This window comes from Phoxinus phoxinus, assembly GCF_949152265.1.
Source record: "Phoxinus phoxinus genome assembly, chromosome: 4".
Lineage (NCBI taxonomy): Eukaryota > Metazoa > Chordata > Actinopteri > Cypriniformes > Leuciscidae > Phoxinus > Phoxinus phoxinus.
Window position 1 is genome coordinate 42,610,699 of NC_136879.1, and position 20,395 is coordinate 42,631,093.

The 20,395-nt window shown below is 39.1% G+C and overlaps 1 protein-coding gene across 12 annotated transcripts in view; it reads right to left on the minus strand.

The window, feature by feature from the left end:
• eif4g1b (eukaryotic translation initiation factor 4 gamma, 1b) overlaps positions 1–20,395 on the minus strand; it is a 69,696-nt gene that overhangs the window by 18,697 nt on the left and 30,604 nt on the right. For 10 of the 12 annotated variants that reach the window (XM_079609037.1, XM_079609047.1, XM_079609038.1 and 7 more), the window contains 10 exons: positions 16,186–16,278; positions 13,435–14,797; positions 11,749–11,831; positions 9,493–9,682; positions 8,973–9,106; positions 6,317–6,436; positions 5,655–6,050; positions 4,045–4,191; positions 1,850–2,086; positions 1,659–1,763 (listed from right to left, as the gene is read on the minus strand). In XM_079609037.1, coding sequence (XP_079465163.1) covers positions 1,659–1,763; positions 1,850–2,086; positions 4,045–4,191; positions 5,655–6,050; positions 6,317–6,436; positions 8,973–9,106; positions 9,493–9,682; positions 11,749–11,831; positions 13,435–14,797; positions 16,186–16,278 — 2,868 coding nt within the window. Of the gene's footprint in view, positions 1–1,658; positions 1,764–1,849; positions 2,087–4,044; positions 4,192–5,654; positions 6,051–6,316; positions 6,437–8,972; positions 9,107–9,492; positions 9,683–11,748; positions 11,832–13,434; positions 14,798–16,185; positions 16,279–16,634; positions 16,859–20,395 lie in introns of those variants that run through there. The other 2 variants (XM_079609046.1, XM_079609040.1) reach the window with 2 other exon arrangements.

The window sequence follows — 20,395 nt, forward strand, 5'->3', positions numbered from 1 at the left end:
CCTCTTTTCTGAGGTTCAGTTGTGCTTCAGCTGAAATGAAACTTAAAACGGACTTGGGTGTGTGTGTGTGACACATGGAGCGAGTTTCTTAAGAACACACACTGAAAGAAAGAGCAACAACTGCCACGGCACAGAGATCTTTTTACTTTAATTCATGCTCCTGGTTTTATTGCACACAAGGTTTGGTCCTGCAACAGGAAAAAGTGAATCGTTCACCACAGATTATTAATTAATTGAGTAAATACTGGATTCGGATTGCAAGAAAACTTTAAAAGTCTAGCATGCGCTCTGGTTTGTTCAAGGAAGGGAAAATGGCAGAAGTCTGTGTCAGCGTATGTCTCACAAACACACACACACACACACACACATGATGTATGCGAAATAGGATGTTTTTAACATGCTTGTATTAATCTCGTATTTAATGTTATTTAAACTGTAATGCAGAGTTAAAGATAAATAAATAGATACAAATGGTTGATTCATTAGACACTACTAGCTTTAGAGTATTTCAAATGTATTTAAGCAACGATGTGTTTTGAATAGCCTATAACCTATGAATGTATTATTATTTGTTTAATTCGTTAAATTTGGTCTTTTATGAATACAAATAGACTGAAAATATCTAGTGTCTTTATTTTTTCCACTCATAGTCTGTCTTATATAGTCTTCTGTGGTATTCGTTTAATATTTCTGTAATTTAGCATTTATTCGTTCATGAATGAATCAAATATATAATTTTATGGTAATATTCCGATAATATGTGGGACATCTTTTATTATACCATAAGATAATTAATAAATGAAGATGACAAGAAGAAAAACAACATTGTGCCTGGTATCCGATCTGTTAAAACATCCCAGTGTCCAACAAATTCACAAACTTTTGGGGACAATAATAATAATACAATGAAAACAATGATATTTTTATGCAAATGAAATCCCTAGAGATAGATCAACGTTCTAATGAATAAAGACATTTTATATATATATATATATTTATATAGCGTTGAATGCTCTACAAATAATTATTATAAGTTGATAAACGATTATTTAGCCTATTTTAAATATTTTGAAATTGAGTGTATAGCCTACAGTTAAACTTATGATCTCCGGTGTTGTTTTTAGTGTTTCAGACAATTATGAAAAGCAACTATAATGAATAAACATTTATTTAACTTAACTGTAATCCAAATGAAAGGAGCATTTCTCTCTGTAAGAGAGACGTCAGAGACGTCAATTTCTCAGCAACGTCAACTTCATCTTTGCAGCCAACACTGACTCAGAAAACACTAGTTTATTAACCCTCTGGGGTCGGCAAATGCGCGGGCGCGTTTTGCTGTTTTTTTTTTTACATAGCAGCAATTCAAATGCCTCCTTGCTATTTTTTCCCAACACATTCATAATCATTAGGCTACTTTTGCCAGTGCTTTGCAGCTAGCTTTATGTGCGCTTGAGCGAGGCATATATTTCGCCCCCAGTGGCCTATATGTGTCATTGACTTTTTTTTTTTTAAGGTTACATATAACGTAATCTTTTTAAATCAGATTTCATAAAATTGGTATCGAAAAAGTATCGTTCAGGAATCGGTATCAAATTTTTTAAAAACTACATCCATCCCTACTTACACACACACACTCATACACTCACACACACTCTTACCCGTCGTAAATCAATAACGTCCTGCAGCATGAAGCGGATTCTGGAAGAGGTTTTTCGCTCCTTAATAATCTTCTCCTTCTGGTGGAAATATTGATCCATGCGGGGCTGAAAACACAGAGACACAACTCAATATCAACACACACACACACACGTCTTTCGTCCGCTTTCGTCACTAATGTGTGTACGCTCACCTTCGCCTTCTCGAAATCCAGATCCTTCCCGATGGTGGACAGCAGCCGGCACAGACACTCCAGACTCTCCTCGTCGTGGTTCTTCAGCAGTTTCACGATGCAGTCGTGCATGATGGTTTCCGTCAACATCTTCAGCTTGAACAGCTCGCCGATGAACTTGATGTTGCCTAGTGATCGGCGACGGGCTTTGTCTTTGGCGTCCTCAAGCTCCTCCTTCAACTTTTGCTTCACCTCATCCTGTAGAGACAGGAAGTGAAGTCATGAATACCATTATGTATAACAATGTGACATGGGCAACATATACACACACAGTATGGCATACGGACATATTATTGTATATTATTACACGGCTCTGTGGAATACTTGATTCTGATTGGTCAATAGCGCAATCACTGGTATTATTCCCAGATAACAGAAACACCGGCTCATCCGGGTCACTGAAGGGTCAGCAGCGCTAAACGCTTGCTAGGACCTTGAAAGTTTGAGATTTGGTGAGCTAATAAAGTATTAAAACTCAGTCGAATCAATATTTTGTGTACAGTTATTTAATTATGCAATCCAGTATCGTGGACACACTCTCTCGCTTCATATAAAAACAGCGACGGCCATTTTGTGACTCTTGTTTTGTACACTGTTGGATTATAAGATAGAAACAGGTCTGATTTTAAAACAGTTTATCTCTTATCTCCATAATTATTTATGTGGCGAAATGCTGTGTAATAAGTGTTGTGACTGTATACCGTATCATTAAATGTCCGTCTAGTTAAACTTGCCGCTGAAACTGCGAAGCCAATAAGATATTTAAACTCAGATCAATATTTCGTGTCTAATTCTTTACTTATGTGGCAAGTAGCCGTGTAATAAGCGGGATAATGTACATCCAGCCGGTTGTTATCTCAGAATAAACCCCCTTCAGGCTATATATAATAACAACCGGCTGGATGCACATTATGCCTTACTTATACAACAGTTCTTTCTGGTTCTCAAATCTGATTGGCTGAGAGCCTTTTCCAGCCGTGCGATATTCACACAGTCTCAGAACTGGAACCGTTTCGCCGTTTGTATCACTCCGCTTGTGGCGACTGTCATGGCGTTCGAGCAAATCCACCATATTTTAAAAAAATAATAATAAAGTACTACTGTTAATGTGTCACGAAATGTAGTTTTAAGAGTTTTTAGGCGAGGATGTAGTTATTTAGACCTCAAATATGTGACTAATATATAATCATAGTGCCTATTTTACATTAATATTTGAGGCCTATTTTAAGGCCGTCAGCGTCCGTCCAGTCCTTCGGGAATTTGCAGTTGGCTATTATATAAGATAGTTGTTAAACATGAGATATAATTAATTTGAGGTATATCAAACAGCCAATCTTTAGTCTTATTAATCTATTACTTGTTCCAGAGCAAATCAATTTTGGTTAAGGAGAAAATTAAGTTTCATAACTCTATATTTCACTTAAATCCTGTACTAGAGCACTGCTTTTGTACGTTTGACTGAATTGTTTGCTTGTGTTTATTTCCTATTGTCTTTTATAATGGCTTTTGTTGTTAGTTTAAATATTGTTGTTCAATAAATATTATTTTATATAAATAATATGCCGTATTATGCCTTATTTATTTACTCCCTTGAGCCGTCGAACTGTTGTATAAGCGCAATGTCACACTCGTAGCCGTGCGATATGGCTGTATATCAGCATGCTGTTATTACCTATAATAAGAGTGTGTAATTGCCCATTTATTGTGTAACCGTGCAATATGCAATGATAAATACTTTTTAAAAAGCCCTAACATTAGATAGTGTAATCAAATAATAACAATAAAAAGGTTCATTGCACAGAAACTTCCCTTAGTGTGAAGTATGCATGCTATAAACTGGATATAGTCCGATTAGCATGCTAGTATGCTTCTTCGAACACAGTCTTAGAACAATTTGCATACTGTCTACCTGATATAAATCATGTTTACCGTTTCAAACTGTAGTCAAAAGTTAGCGTATGTCAATCTGTTTGATGGGTTTTCTAAGTACGCATCCATCCCTGCAGTGTGGGAAAATACTGCATGAAAGCGGGATAAGGCTTATGGCGATTATGAAGTTGCAAAAGCTGAGAATTCATTCAAATAAATGCAAAGCGTGTTTTACAGTGAAGTGCAGCACTGTGTTCATGATTTATAACGATTTTTGTTGTTCCTACCCCTGTGGCAGCATCCAACTCTTTCTGCTTCTTCTCGAACGCTTCGTCATCATCTTTATCCTTCTCGAACTCCTTCTGACAGCGATTCAGCAGCAGTTTCCTGAAATTCACCGACACTCCAGGTTTATCTGTGGTGGGGACTTTCAGCTGTGACGAGAGAGACAACACACACATTAACACAACTAGAAGAATGTGCTTTAGTGATCACTGCACTGGTCAGACACATGACACACGACTGCTAGGGATGCAGCGATATGAACATTATGGATGATACCGATAACCGATAATTCTTTATACTTGAAAGCCGATAACCGATATATTGTCTGATAAATCTAAATCCAAATTTGTATATCATTTTTGAGAGGCTGATTACAAAACCTAAAAGTCTCTCCATTAAAATCCATGTCCCAAGCACACATTTATAATGTTGTCATTATTATTTTACATAGATAATAATTCCTTTTTTTGTCCAATCATATTTCAAGCAATTCAAAAACCATGTTGAACAGTGCGCATATGAAGAGTCTCAGCTGAAGGAAATAATACATTATTTATCGGCTTTAATATATCATCCAAATTTTCTTATCAGGCCGATAACGATAACATTAAAGATGAACATATATTACCGATATGGTGGCCAATATATCGGGCATCCCTAATGTATTTTTTATTTAATTTTTTTCTCACAAAAAAGTATTATTGTCGCTTCATAACATTAAGATTGAACCACTGAAGTCACATGGACTATTTTAACATACAGTTTAGTGCTGGGCGGTTTGACCAAACATTTATATCACGGTTATTTTCACAATTATGCCGGTTTTCCGATTTATGACGTTTTTTTTTTATTTTGTTTTTTTATGCATAATCATGTGTTCAATGCATTTTCTACTGGTTGAGAGAGGAATTACTGCAGTAAATTGACTTAGGATGGTCTATTTTACTGTCATTAGTGAATATTTGTAGAATAATTCCACACTAGTAATACAGGTTTGCATGGCCCCAGAAAATTATGCTGTTGTTTACAAATAAGAGCCAGTCATGATTCTAATGAAGTGAGGAATCAGAATGCAAAGACAATTGCAGTCAAAATACAGAACTTTTACTGTGCAAATTTCACAAAAATATTTTTATGCAAATTTTATATTTTATATACACACAAAAAAAAACTTTTTATAAATAATCTTTATTTAAATTTCGTTTTTTCTTTATTTAAATTTCGTTTTTTCTTTATTTAAATTTAGTTTCTTTATTTAAATTTAGTTTTTCTTAATTTTAAATTCGTTTTTTCTTTATTTAAATTACGTTTTTTCTTTATTTAAATTTCGTTTTTTCTTTATTTAAATTTAGCTTTTTCTTTATTTAAATTAATATCGTAACGAAAATATACACCGGTTTTCGGTATGAACCGGTGTACCGCCCAGCACTAATACAGTAGTCAACATTTGAAGTGGATAAAAAAAAAGGTTTACAAGACAAGAACAGGTATTGTTCAAAACTCAAGTATAGCTTTGATGAAAGATTTTCAAATGTTGACGACTGGATATCGACCGATATATTGGCATCCTTAATTACCGCGATCATGAATTTGCTCACACACACTCACTCACCCCCATAAGGCAGCGGCACATGTTGGCGTAGGCGACAGAGAAGTTGGGCTCGGCGATGGCCTTCTCGAAGATGAGGTCGATCACTCCCTTCAGGCGCTCCTCCGTGTCGATGGTGAGTTCGGTCACTTGCTTCATGAGCGGCTGGAACATCTGCGGGGTGAGTTTGTTCAACACACTGCGCACGCGCTTGAACAGCTCCTGCGTGTCCATGAAGTCGGGGTCGTCCTCGTCCACTCGAGTGGGTGTGTGTGTGCTGCGCTTCACCGACGGCTTCCAGGCCTTCTCCGCTTTGTTGAGCTGCACGTCCTCCGTCAGGGACACGCTAGCGATGATCTTACGCGGCTCTTTCCCACGCTGACCCTGACCTGACCGCCGAGGGCCACTCAGACCCGACGGCTGCGGAGACAGAGGAAAACATGATTATTTATTCATTTATTATTGTTTAAATGCCATGTCAGCAGCGAGGATTCTTCATGGTGAGAACACTCAATAATACAAAGTTATGCAATTAATAAAAAGGTACATGAGACACTTAAGATTAAAAATAGATGGATAGATAGATGGATAGACAGATGGACAAAGATGGACTACAGTACAGTATCTTTCAGAGAGAAAAAAACATAAAAGCACGCATTTGATGTGACGTAGCCATGGTAACTGACCGGGCCACGCCCACCCGCTGACGGACGGCCCAGATTGGCAAATGAAGGAGTGAAATCCGGACCGCAGTTCATTCCTGGCAGCCGACTCGGATCCAGCTGACGCAGGGGAGTCTTATTAGCCTACAGAGAGAGAACACATCAGGGGCTTTAGCTCTGTGTGTGTGTGTGTGTGTGTGTGTGTGTGTGTGTGTGTGTGTGTGTGTGTGTGTGTGTGTGTGTGTGTGTGTGTGTGTGTGTGTGTGTGAGAGAAAAAATGAGTGAGTGTGAGTGAGTGTGTGAGTGAGTGTGTGTGTGAGTGTGTGAGAGAGAGAGAGAGAGAGAGAGAGAGAGAGTGAGTGTGTGTGAGAAAGAGTGAGTGAGTGAGTGTGTGTGAGAGAGAGAGTGAGTTTGAGAGAGTGAGTGAGAGAGAGTGTGAGTGAGTGAGAGTGTGAGAGAGTGAGTTTGAGAGTGAGTGAGTGAGTGTGTGAGAGAGAGAGTGAGTGTGTGAGAGAGAGAGTGAGTGTGTGAGAGAGAGAGTGAGTTTGAGAGAGAGAGAGAGAGAGAGTGAGTGAGTGAGTGTGTGTGGGAGTGTGAGAGAGAGTGAGTTTGAGAGTGAGTGAGTGAGTGAGTGTGTGAGAGAGAGAGTGAGTGTGTGAGAGAGAGTGAGTTTGAGAGAGAGAGAGAGAGAGAAAGAGAGTGAGTGAGTGAGTGTGTGTGAGAGAGAGTGAGTTTGAGAGAGAGAGAGAGAGAGAAAGAGAGTGAGTGAGTGAGTGTGTGTGAGAGCGAGTGAGTGAGTGAGTGAGTGTGAGAGAGAGAGTTTGAGTGAGAGAGAGAGTGAGTGAGTGTGTGTGAGAGAGAGAGTGAGTTTGAGAGAGTGAGTGAGTGTGTGTGAGTGTGAGAGAGTGAGTGAGTGAGTGAGTGTGTGAGAGAGAGAGAAAGAGAGTGAGTGAGTGAGTGTGTGAGAGAGAGAGTGAGTGTGTGAGAGAGAGTGAGTTTGAGAGAGAGAGAGAGAGAGAAAGAGAGTGAGTGAGTGAGTGTGTGTGAGAGAGAGTGAGTGAGTGAGTGAGTGAGTGTGAGAGAGAGAGTTTGAGTGAGAGAGAGAGTGAGTGAGTGTGTGTGTGAGAGAGAGTGAGTTTGAGAGAGTGAGTGAGTGTGTGTGAGTGTGAGAGAGTGAGTTTGAGAGAGTGAGTGAGTGTGTGTGAGTGTGAGAGAGTGAGTGTGTGAGAGTGTGGGAGAGAGAGTGAGTGTGGGAGAGAGAGAGAGAGAGTGAGAGTGTGTGAGTGTGTTTGAGAGAGTGAGTGAGCGAATGAGCATGGGTGTGTGTGAGTGTGTGTGTGTGTGTGTGTGAGTGTGTTTGAGAGAGTGAGTGAGCATGGGTGTGTGTGTGTGAGTGTGTGTGTGTGAGAAAGAGTGAGAGAGAGAGTGAGTGAGTGAGTGTGTGTGAGAGAGAGAGTGAGTTTGAGAGAGTGAGTGAGTGAGAGAGAGTGTGAGTGAGTGAGAGTGAGAGAGAGTGAGTGAGTGTGAGAGTGTGAGAGAGAGAGAGTGAGTTTGAGAGAGAGAGTGAGTGAGAGTGTGAGAGAGAGAGTGAGTGAGTGAGTGAGTGAGTGAGTGAGTTTGAGAGAGAGAGAGAGAGAGTGAGTGAGTGTGTGTGTGAGAGAAAGAGTGAGAGAGAGAGTGAGTGAGTGAGTGTGTGTGTGTGTGAGAGAGAGTGAGTGAGTGTGTGTGTGTGAGTGTGAGAGAGTGAGTGTGTGAGAGTGAGTGTGGGAGAGAGAGTGAGTGTGGGAGAGAGAGTGAGTGTGGGAGAGAGAGAGAGAGAGTGAGTGAGTGTGTTTGAGAGAGTGAGTGAGCATGGGTGTGTGTGTGTGAGTGAGTGAGTGAGCGAGTGAGCATGGGTGTGTGTGAGTGTGTGTGTTTGAGAGAGTGAGTGAGCATGGGTGTGTGTCTGTGTGTGAGTGTGTGTGTGTGTGAGAAAGAGTGAGAGTGAGAGTGAGTGAGTGAGTGTGTGTGAGAGAGAGAGTGAGTGAGAGTGAGAGAGAGTGAGTGAGTGTGTGTGTGAGAGAGAGTGAGTGAGTGAGTGTGTGTGAGAAAGAGTGAGAGAGAGAGTGAGTGAGTGTGTGTGAGAGAGAGAGTGAGTTTGAGAGTGAGTGAGTGAGTGTGTGTGAGAAAGAGTGAGAGAGAGAGTGAGTGAGTGTGTGTGAGAGAGAGAGTGAGTTTGAGAGAGAGAGAGAGTGAGTGTGTGTGAGAAAGAGTGTGAGAGAGAGAGAGAGTGAGTGAGTGAGTGTGTGTGTGTGTCTGAGAGAGAGAGTGAGTTTGAGAGAGTGAGTGAGTGTGTGAGTGAGTGTGTGAGAGAGAGTGAGTGAGTGAGTGTGTGTGTGTGAGTGTGAGATAGTGAGTGTGTGAGTGAGTGTGGGAGAGAGAGTGAGAGAGTGAGTGTGGGAGAGAGAGAGAGAGTGAGTGTGTGTGAGTGTGTTTGAGAGAGTGAGTGAGTGAGTGTGTGTGTGAGTGAGTGAGCATGGGTGTGTGTGAGTGTGTGTGTGTTTGAGAGAGTGAGTGAGCATGGGTGTGTGTGTGTGTGTGTGTGTGTGAGTGAGTGAGTGAGCGAGCATGGGTGTGTGTGTGTGTGTGTGTGTGTGTGTGTGTGTGTGTGTGTGTGTGTGTGTGTGTGTGCTTTAGTCACCTTATCCAGCACTACGTCAGAGATCTGTGGTAACCCCTCAGGTTTGCTCATGCTGGCACTGATGAACTGGAAGCCGAGCAGAAACTCTCGGTCGTATTTCTTCTTCTCCTCCAAGTTCAGGGGCTTCCATTGTTCTGTGGGAAACAACCAGGACCATTTACACAACAGGCGTAGGAACAATTTTGGAACTGACAGGCTTTCGTAAAAAAAAAAAAAAATTGAAACAATGTGTTAACACATATGTGTGTGTTTAAAAATATGTGTGTGTTCATGGATATGACGGTATATAAAAGGTATTTTTTACATATTAAGATCATAATTATCATGAAAAGAGGCTATTGGTCTATCATCTGATCTGTTCGAACTCTCTGATTGGTTGATTGCAAGTTTTAATTTTGGCTTTGTTTGCATAGCCACATAATAATTAATAGTCTTAATCAATATATCACTATATTTGTCACTAATTTTCAAGTACATCAACTTTAAAATGATCCGATGCATATCATTAATCCCACATTACCTGCTTTATACTGGTATTTTAGTTCGGCGGGTGAGGTTGGACTCTGTGGTTTGATGTTCTCAGCATCAAGTTTGTCTTCTTTTTCCTCCCACGTCTCGTCCAGGTCTTCAGGAGGGGGCGGAGCCACTGGAGGCGTGTTCTCTGGCTCCGCCTCCACGGCAGGTGCAACCTCTGGCTCAGGTGGAGTGGGCTTTACAACAAGACGACAGGTAACGTTTCATTTAAAAAGGCCTATGTATATCGACCAATTAGATAAGATGAACACAGTAAGTACATTGTAGTAGGGCTGTAAACGATTAATCGCGATTAATCGAATCCAAAATAAAAGTTTGTGTTTACAAATAACACATTTTTCTTAAATAAATACATGCATGTGTGTGTATTTATATATACAAAATAATTATACACAATACACACACATATATTATGGAAACACAAACTTTTATTTTGGATTCGATTAATCGCGATTAATCGTTTAATGGATGCAAGTACATCGCACTTAAAGCCACTTAATATAAAGTTTATTACAATTATCCCCATCACTTTATCACTCAGAATTCATCACTGCGTGCTAGAAAACAAATCCATAGCATTATAAATGACAGGTTGAACTTTGCACTGCGAGTGAAATCTGTGTTTTCAAAACGGTTTTATTTGCATTAAAGGCACAATATGCAAGATTTTCTGCCGCTAGAGGGCGCTACATTCCAAACAAACAACAACAGCGGCGTAGCTTGATGACGATGTGAAGGAATGACGGGAACTGTCGTTTTTAACTCCACCGTGGATGTAAATCAGTCCGACGGGAATCGAAAAGTCATGTTCATGGATGAGGTAAAGCTCTATTTTTATAAATGTTGCGTTTAATGACATGCTTTTATGTCATCAAAATGAATTAACCGCTTGAAAAGTAAGGTTTAATACTAAATTGGTTATCATGTTACTGTATTTGTCGAACTCATTGTGATAACGCTGCGCAGTTTAACGTGTTCTAAATTGTTGTAAAAGTGCATTCGAACTAGAGGATGGATACCCGACCCGAGCCCGACGGGCCGGGCCGGGTTCGGACAGATATTTAGAAATGATGTTCGGGTTCGGGTCGGGCTCGGTCACATCAGCGCGATAAGGCATTGAACATTTTAAATTTAAAACAGCTTATTATGTAGGTAGCCGATGTGCCTGATGCTTTCACTTGATGCAAACGTTCGTTTTTGTGATTAAAATACATGTAAAATATTACCATAACATCCGTCTTCCTGTGTGCGGACATTTGTTTATGTAGCCGTGACAACGAAACACGTGCATAATGTGCGCGCGCCTGTGTTAAGAGCGCTTGTTGCTGTTGACATTTCCGATTGCCTTCCTACAGTTGCTTAATAAAAGCGGGCTTTCCACACAAACAAACGTACAATTGTCATTAGTATGAGAAAAAAATGGGATTTTAACTGCCGGTCTCGGGTCGGGCTCGGACATAAATATCTTTATGCCTGTCGGGCTCGGGTCGGGTTCGGTCACTGCTCTGTCGGACGCGGGCCGGGCTCGGACTGAAAAATTCGGCCCGATCCGCACTCTAATTCGAACACACACATAATTTGCTATATTTATTTACATGGCCATAAACACCAGACGTGATAAACAATGTCAATAAACTAAACACAAGCCTAAAGCAATAATACTTTCCTTACATAAACATAACTATTACCGAATGCTACAGTTGGAATATATAAAATTGACCCGTACGTTTATGGGACTTGTGTTTGTCGACAGAACCGGCTGCAATCGGTAAAGAATAATTGTGTTCATAACGACTGCGCGAAACAAGCTAACGTTTGTTGCTTGATAGACGCTACAACTACAACTAACGCATTTGTCCAGGACTCCGCGCGGTACGAGCGGACACTGAGGGTGACGCGGATATGACGCCATTAACTGGCGACTCCAGCTCACCCTCCGTTTCCTTGGTTACAATCGCAATTTTCTCACGATTTAAAAATAGTTGGAAACATTTGGGATATTGTAAGTAATCAACTTAAAATATATAACACTGGCCTTGTGATTTTGGGATATTTTAATGCACAAAGATTACATATTGTACCTTTAAAGCCTGTAAATGGTCAAAAAAAAGAAGTAAAGTCTGGGATTCACACATGAGTGATGTGATAAAAGCATCTGCCAAACGCACATAATGATCAGGCCTTGGACTGAGCTATTGTTATTGAATGAACAACACAAAGTGGTTGGCGCTCCCCTACACACCTCTTTGAAGGCATCAAGAAGATCTCCCGCCTCCTTCTTGTTCAGATCTTTCATTTTTCTCTTCTTCTTTGGCATAGAAACCGCTGCAAATACATAAACACACACTGAGTATGAAGACATATGCACTATTGAATAAACAGTGTGGAGGAGAGTGGGCAGAGCATTAGGCCAGAAACATACTCTATGCAAGTGCACAAACGCTAATGCTAACGTACTTAACGCATGTTCTTGCATTACTATTGAAGGTATAGGAGCTGCATCGTTAAAAGATCGCTATCTCGATTCAAACTTTGAATCATTTATTTAAGAGATTTGTTCAAAAACGATGATGGTTTCACTTTATTTTTGATGGACCCTTTAACACATTCTGTTGACTATAAGTAACATTTTACCAACATGTTAGTTAACACATTCGTGCAACGTTACTTATAGTCAACAAAATATTTATAAAAAGGGACCATCAAAATAAAGTGTGACCACGATGATTCATCCAGTAATGAAATAAGTGAAATCTTTATGAGTGATTCATTGAATCATTCAATCAAGAGATTCGTTCAAAAATGCTGATTCATCCAGTAATGAAACAAGTGAAATCTTTATGAGTGAATCATTGAATCATTCATTCAAGAGATGTGTTCAAAAATGCTGATTCATCCAGTAATGAAACAAGTGAAATCTTTATGAGTGAATCATTGAATCATTCAATCAAGAGATTTGTTCAAAAATGCTGATTCATCCAGTACTGAAACAAGTGAAATCTTTATGAGTGAATCATTGAATCATTCATTCAAGAGATTTGTTCAAAAATGCTGATTCATCCAGTAATGAAACAAGTGAAATCTTAATGAGTGAGTCATTGAGTCATTCAATCAAGAGATTTGTTCAAAAATGCTGATTCATCCAGTAATGAAACAAGTGAAATCTTAATGAGTGAGTCATTGAATAATTCAATCAAGAGATTTGTTCAAAAATGCTGATTCATCCAGTAATGAAACAAGTGAAATCTTAATGAGTGAGTCATTGAATCATTCAATCAAGAGATTTGTTCAAAAATGCTGATTCATCCAGTAATGAAACAAGTGAAATCTTAATGAGTGAGTCATTGAGTCATTCAATCAAGAGATTTGTTCAAAAATGCTGATTTATCCAGTAATGAAACAAGTGAAATCTTTATGAGCGAGTCATTGAATCACTCACTTAACGCGTGTTCTGTTGTTACTACTGAAGGTATTAGAATGGCAAGATTAAACGTTAGAAAGGTTGTGATCTCGATTCAAACTTTGAATAATTGATTCAAGAGATTCTGTCAAAAACGCTGATTCATCCAGTAATGAAACAAGTGAAATCTTAATGAGTGAGTCATTGAATCATTCATTCAAACCATAATCATGAACGAATTGTGCAGGTCTAGAAGGCATCAAACCTCCGTACTCAAGGAGGCGCTAGGTTTCCCTTCACATGTCATTAAACCAGGCGTGTTATTCTTCAGGTAGTTGGATATAAACATGTTGACATTAACTTGCTCAGCTACATTATCAGCATGCTCAGCATGACTGACGGCAGAAGTATATGCTAATGCCCAATATTACCTCGCCTCATGTCAACACTTGCACTATGTAGTATTGTTGTAAACTAAAACCATTGAAAACTAAAATAAATACTAAAATAACACCGTCACTTACGCACCTTGTAAAGTACTCTCAGGGGGCGTGGTCTGTGTAGTGGGCGTGTCCTCTCGCTCTTCTGTCGGAGGGGGCGTGGCTTTAGAAACGCTCGCAACAACCTCTGAAGGGGCGCTGGCTTCCCTCAAAAGTGGTTCGGGGGTTTCCTTGGCAACGAGTGAAGGTGTTTCCTTGACGACAAGTGGAGTTTCCAGGACTTGTTTAGTAGGTGTCTCCTTGACATCAGGCATTTCCTTGACAACAGTCTCCTGCATAAGGGCTTCCGAATCAACCACTGTAGGCGCTTCCTTGGCAACCACAGGGACGGTTGCCTTGACAACAAGAGCAGGGTTTGCCTTGACAACAAGAGCAGGGGTCTCCTTTACAACAGGAGTGGTTGTCTCCTTGACGACCGGAGCGGCGGTCTCCTTGACAGGAACAGGGATCTCCTTGACAACCGGAGGAATAGGCTCCTTGACAACCGGAAGAATATCCTCTTTGACAATCAGAGGAATAGACTCCTTGACGACCAGAGGTATAGACTCCTTGACGACCAGAGGAATAGACTCCTTGACAACCAGAGGAATAGACTCCTTGACGACCGGAGGTATAGACTCCTTGACAACCGGAGGTATAGACTCCTTGACAACCGGAGGTATAGACTCCTTGACAACCGGAGGTATAGACTCCTTGACAACCGGAGGAATAGACTCCTTGACAACTGGAGGAATAGACTCCTTGACAACCGGAGGAATAGGCTCCTTGACAACCGGAGGAATAGGCTCCTTGAAAAATGGAGGAGTAGGCTCCTTAACAACAGGAGCTGGCACCTTACCAACAGGAGCTGGCACCTTAACAACAGAAGCTGGCACCTTAACAACAGGAGCTGGCACCTTAACAACAGGAGCTGGCACTTCCTTAACAACCGCAACGGGGGTCTCCTTGACAACCTGAGGAGGAACAGTCCTATCAGGAATTTCCATGGTAATCGGTGGTGCTTCTTTCGTGATGTCCGGCTCAGCAATAGGGCTGATGTCTCTTGCCGGGACTCCGTTGAACAGCTGGAGCTCATCCGGTTGCACTATAGGAGATTCAAGCACAGGCTCCGCCTGGGGGGCGGGGACAGGCATCGGTACAGTCACAGGCCCCTCCTCTTTGCTCTTAGTGGGTGTGGCTTCTGCACTTTTAAAAGGGGGCGGATCCACCACAGTGGGCGTCACATGGGAGTCGTCTGCAGGCGCTAGGGGCGGAGCATCTACCGTGTCGCTTATTGGACTGGTAGGGGGCGGAGTCTGTGGGGTGTCGGGGAACGGGCTTTCACCTGGAGGGATGGGAAACTCCGCCCTGGTTGTCATGATGACCGGAGATGTGGCGTTGTCACCGTTGGGCTTTAAGAAATAGTTTATGCAAAAATGAAAATTCATTATTTGTACGAAACAGCATAAATCATCAGATTATCAGTCACAGCTTCGAATATATTTATGATTAAATATGATTCTGAATAATTAAATGGCGTTGAGCTTTACGACAGCTAATCACTGTTTGAGATGATACCATTAAATAAAACAAAATAGAAAAAACTATTCTTTCTCTTATAAAACAGCATTTATTTTGTTAACCCTCTGGTGATGATTTTTTTAGATTTTGTTTTTATGAATTTTTTACTTCGTCAGAATGGTACGAAATTTGTTTTGGCACTTGCTGTGTGAACACACACACAAAAAAACATTGACATGATTCGAAAAGGTTAAAAATTCACACTTGTTTTTTCGGGGTCAAAAATGAGCGCGTTTGAAATGAATGTGAACGGGAAGCAAATACTATCAACTAGTGGAAGCGTTTGGTACTGCAGCCCGATGAAAATCTCACTAGAAACTAATTTTTTTTTTAGATATCAACCTCAAATTTGGAACACAGGCTTGTTTAGATTTATGGCTTCGATTTTATCATAGTTTTAGAGCAAAACATGTTTTGGAAAATATATATTTCATAATTTGTATTATTTTTTTATTATTGTATTTTAATGCATTTCTCATAATAATACATTTAAACATCTATAACTTTTTTTTTCTTACTTCAGCAATAATCCGCTAAGTGTTGTCTTTTAAAAGAGACAAAACTTAAGTCGAGATTTACAACAGTTTAAGTTGTAAATTTCATTTTCGAGTCTATGCTCAAAAAGTGGTTAACATGTTTATGGATCATAACTATTCCATAAATATAATTTAGTGCCATAAAATACCCTAAAAATACAAAAATATTAAAGAAAAAAACGTTATTGAATTAAAATATAGTAAGTAAATAAATAAATAAAAGTAGAAATAAATAAATGCATAAATAATAGTGAAAATAAATACATTTTGGTAAAATAAATGGCTATTTCTGTATTTTTGCATGTATTTATTTATGCATTTCTATATGTATTTATTTATATATTTATTTATTGAACAACATGAGGGAGAGTAATTACTGACAGACTTTACCTTTCTGTGTGAACTAACCCTTCACACAACATAAATGTTTAATGTTGTAGATTATCAGACATGCTGTCAATTCATAAAATAATAAGTTATTTTACAAAAGTAGCGCATTGATAATGATAATGTAAATCATGACAATATCACATGATCTAATTTCATGTTGTTACATTAAATTTGCATCAGTATTGATGGCAAATGTGTCAAAGCAATTTGGTGCTGCAAGTCATTTGAATTAGCATGAGGGTGTGTAAAGTCTCACGCGTTCAGGTGTGTGTGTGTGTGTGTGTGTGTGTTACCTGTGGAGGTGTCGGTGTCAAGCCACTGCGACCTCCTGACATGATCTCTTCTGTGATGTCACGTCCTCCCTGGTTAGGGTCTCTGATCCTGATCTAGAGAAGCGTTTAAAGCATGAGAACATGACACAACTTAACATGCAGCACATGGAGAAGTGAGGAAGACCATACGAACAACAGCGAGTGATTTAATCCAAGAAGCATTTATCAGTGCTGCAAGAGACAAAATATGCAACGAATGTCTCTGGCAAACACACACACACACACTGGAGCACCTTATAAAGAAGAGAATGCACAAGAGCCTGAAAACTTTCACACGGCCTCTTAAAACTCATAGCAGTCTGTTTGTCCAACTTATCTATCGCAGTGAATTATATATCGGGTTACCAGTTCAACGAGACAAACACCCCCACACACACACACACACGCGCATGAGACAGCACATTCCCTACCTTCCTCCCCTCGGACGGAGAGGTTGAGCTCTTCTAGGCCCGGCCCATCCTGGGGCTGGAGTTTAAACTCAGCCTGACTCGGACACACTAAACTGGGCAGCGCATTCACACACGGCCTGGGCCGACGCGGGCCTCAAACCCTCTCTCACGTACAGGAGGGCAGGGAAGGAAAAACAAGAGTGAGAGAGACAGAGAGAGAGAGCTCGGCCTTGTGAAACGAGTGCACAGGAATGTGGAACGCCCACCACACTGAACACACACACACACACACACATAGAGAGAGAGAGAGAGAGAGAGAGACGGGGGTGGAGACTGAGAGCCACGTGGAGCCCTAGAACTGAACCCACTGGCTTTAGTGCTTTAAATGGTTCAAAACTCACACGTTTAATGGCGCAAAAGCTTTCTATGTCAAATAAATGCTGTTCTTTTGAACTTTCTAGTCATCAAAGAATCCTGAAATAAAATATATACACACGCACCACAACTGTTTTCAACATTGAAGATTATCATAAATGTTTCTTGAGCAGAAAATCATCATATTATACTGATTTCTGAAGGATCATGTGACACTGAAGACTGGAGTAATAATGCTGAAAATTCAGATTTGATCACAGGAATAAATTATATTTTACTGTATATTCACATAGAAAACTGTGATTTTAAATTGTGATAATATTTATACTGTATTGTATTATTATACTGTATATAAAATCTAACGGGCCACTCAGAACTTCAACTAGCCAAAGTAAAAATATGAGAAATAAACCAGATAATCAACATCAAAATATGTTTATTATTAAATCTGATTCTTAGTAATTGAATGCCGTTCATCAGATTGTTTGAGGACACACACAAAAAAAAAAAGAGCATTTACTCCAAATTAAGCTCAATCCAAAATAAATGTTTAATGGCAAATAAGTTGTAGATTAGCAGAAAGACTGTCAATTCATAAAGTGATGTGATCAGCTGTTTTTTTCTTCTCGTTTTTAATAAAAAAATTAAATAAAATGATGACGTAAAGCATGTTATCAAGACGTTATATCCCAGCAACACGTAATTTAATGAAGATAAAATTCCCATGTCCTTTGCATCAGTATTGACGGAAAATACTCAATGAAAGCAATATGCTGTTGTGTTTAATATATTATATAATACACACAAAAAAAGGTTTAAAGACTTTTCTATAAAAAAAAAAAGCTACAACTACTGATAAATTTACCTATTTTTATGTTATGTTTTCTTATTCTTGCCCCATTTATACTTTTGTAATGTGTACTACTTGAGATTTGTTCCCAAATGAAAAGTTCATTATAAATACAACTTATTTATAACAGTTCGTTGTAGGGCTGTAAACAATTAATCAAATCCAAAATAAAAGTTTGTGTTTACATAATATATGTGTGTGTGTACTGTGTATAATTATTTTGTATATATAAATACACACACATGCATGTAAATATTTGAGAAATATTTGCATATATATTTTTACATGATTTATATTATATATAAATATAACTATTTTATATATAAATAACATTTTCCTTCAATATATACATGCATGTGTGTGTATTTATATATACAAAATAATTATACACAATACACACACTTATATTATGTAAACACAAACTTTTATTTTGGACTGTCTGATTGTTTTTGCTGCTTTTGATGTGGTTTTCTCAATGAAAGTGTTTATTTGTGGGTTTAAATATGTGAAAAACATCGTCATGTGTGTCAATTGATACATTTCTTGTTAGGTCAGGCAAAAATGGCGATTTATATCACAAGGAAATAATTTTTTTAGCAAAATGTTTGCAACAGTTTGGCAGCTATTTTTGTAAAATTGGTAAAATCTAGGGGTAACACTTTACAATAAGGTTCGTTAGTTAACATTAGTTAACATGAACTAATAATTAATTGCACATATACAGCATTTATTAATCGTTGTTAATGTTAATTTCAACATTTACTAATGCTTTATTAAAATCTTGTGCACATTAGTTCATGCGCTGTGAACTAACATGAACTAACAATGAACAGCTGTATTTCTATTAACTAACGTTTACAAAGATTATCAAATACAGTAACAAATGTATTGCTCATGGTTAGTTAATACATTAACTAATGAACCTTATTGTAAAGTGTTACCAATCTAGGATTTTGGTTGATTATCATTATTATAGATTAATGATCTTTTGAGGTAATATGGTGTTTAAATAAGGTCCTTTGTGAAATCGTTGAAGAAGAGTTGTTGTTTTGTTTCTTTTAAGATTTTGTACTGGTTTTAAATGAATGGTGTTGTTTGGCAGTTTGTAATATTGTTCTTTTTTATGTAAATTGTAATAAAAGGGGTTTTGAAAATAAAAAAAATCCCTCTCTCTCTCTCTCTCACTCTCTCTCCAACTTTCGCTCAGTTTCTATTCCTCCGAAATGTAACCTCACTGACGGGCCGAATGCGAGACACGATAAGTCAAAGTCCAGGGCAGTTTCCCAGCTGTGAGCTCCCAGAGACCCTGATAACAGCAGCAAACACACGCTCAACACATCCCACACTGAAGCGCTGATGCTTCACCAGCGGCCTATAGTGGACACGACCTTTAACCGGCTGTGGAAGTACAGCAGCGCATCAACAAAACAACAGGACCAATGCATTTCAAGCTAAATGCAGAACAGGGCTGTCAAAATGGCTGACAAGCTACACTGAAAAAAATTACAAACGCCCCCCGGATACAGTAAAACTGCACATTTTAGAGCGGCCTTTTATTGTGGACAGCCTAAGGCACACCTGTGCAATAATCATGCTGTCGAATCGGCATCTTGATATGCACACCTGTGAGGTGGAGGATTATCTCAGCAAAGGAGAAGTGCTCACTAACACGGATTTAGACAGATTTGTGAACAATATTTGAGACAAATGGGGCTTTTGTGTACATAGAAAAAGTCCAGCTCAAGAAAAATGGGGGCAAAAACAAAAGCGTTGCGTTTATAATTTTGTTCAGTGTACATTCAAATATCTTTCTTACATAGAGGGGAAAAAAGTACTGTATTGTCTCCTATGTCCACAAGAGGGCGCAAGCGAGCGCAATCAGCAAATATGAAGCAAATCAAGCATCGCAATCTTTTACTGAATTGAAATGACATTAACTTTTTAAAGTGCATTAACTTTTGAATATCAAATATAATTTCTTTAATGTGCATGCAAGGAAATTTAGGTTACAATAGTGCATACAACGGTGTAAGTGCATCAGTGACCTGAGACCACACAGCGTAGAACTAACGTTACATAAACACAAAATAGCAAACTGCCATTTAGAAACGATCCACTTCTACTCACTACATCTACATATTGGTTTTACCAATCTATCTAGGTTTTACCAATCTACATAGGGTTTTCTTCAGCAGGAAGCCTTTTCCCGCCATTTTTCCAAATTAAAGGGCACCTATTATGACATTTAAAATGTTCCTAATGTTGTTTAGGGAGTCCCCAACAACAGTTTTACGTGCATGCAATGTCAAAAAACACTTTTGTTGTCGTATAATATGCATTTATTTTTACCTGATTTGCTCACCGACTCACAAATGATTCGTTCAACGACTCGTTTTTCAAACCCCTCCTTTGCGCGACGCTAATCTGCGATTGGTCAGATGACCCAGCAGTGTTTACAGAGATAATACTTATTGTTTAACACAATGTTGTTTTCGTCAACGATGACGATAACGCAATTATTTCGTTGACGCACCTTTTTTTTATGACGATAACGTTA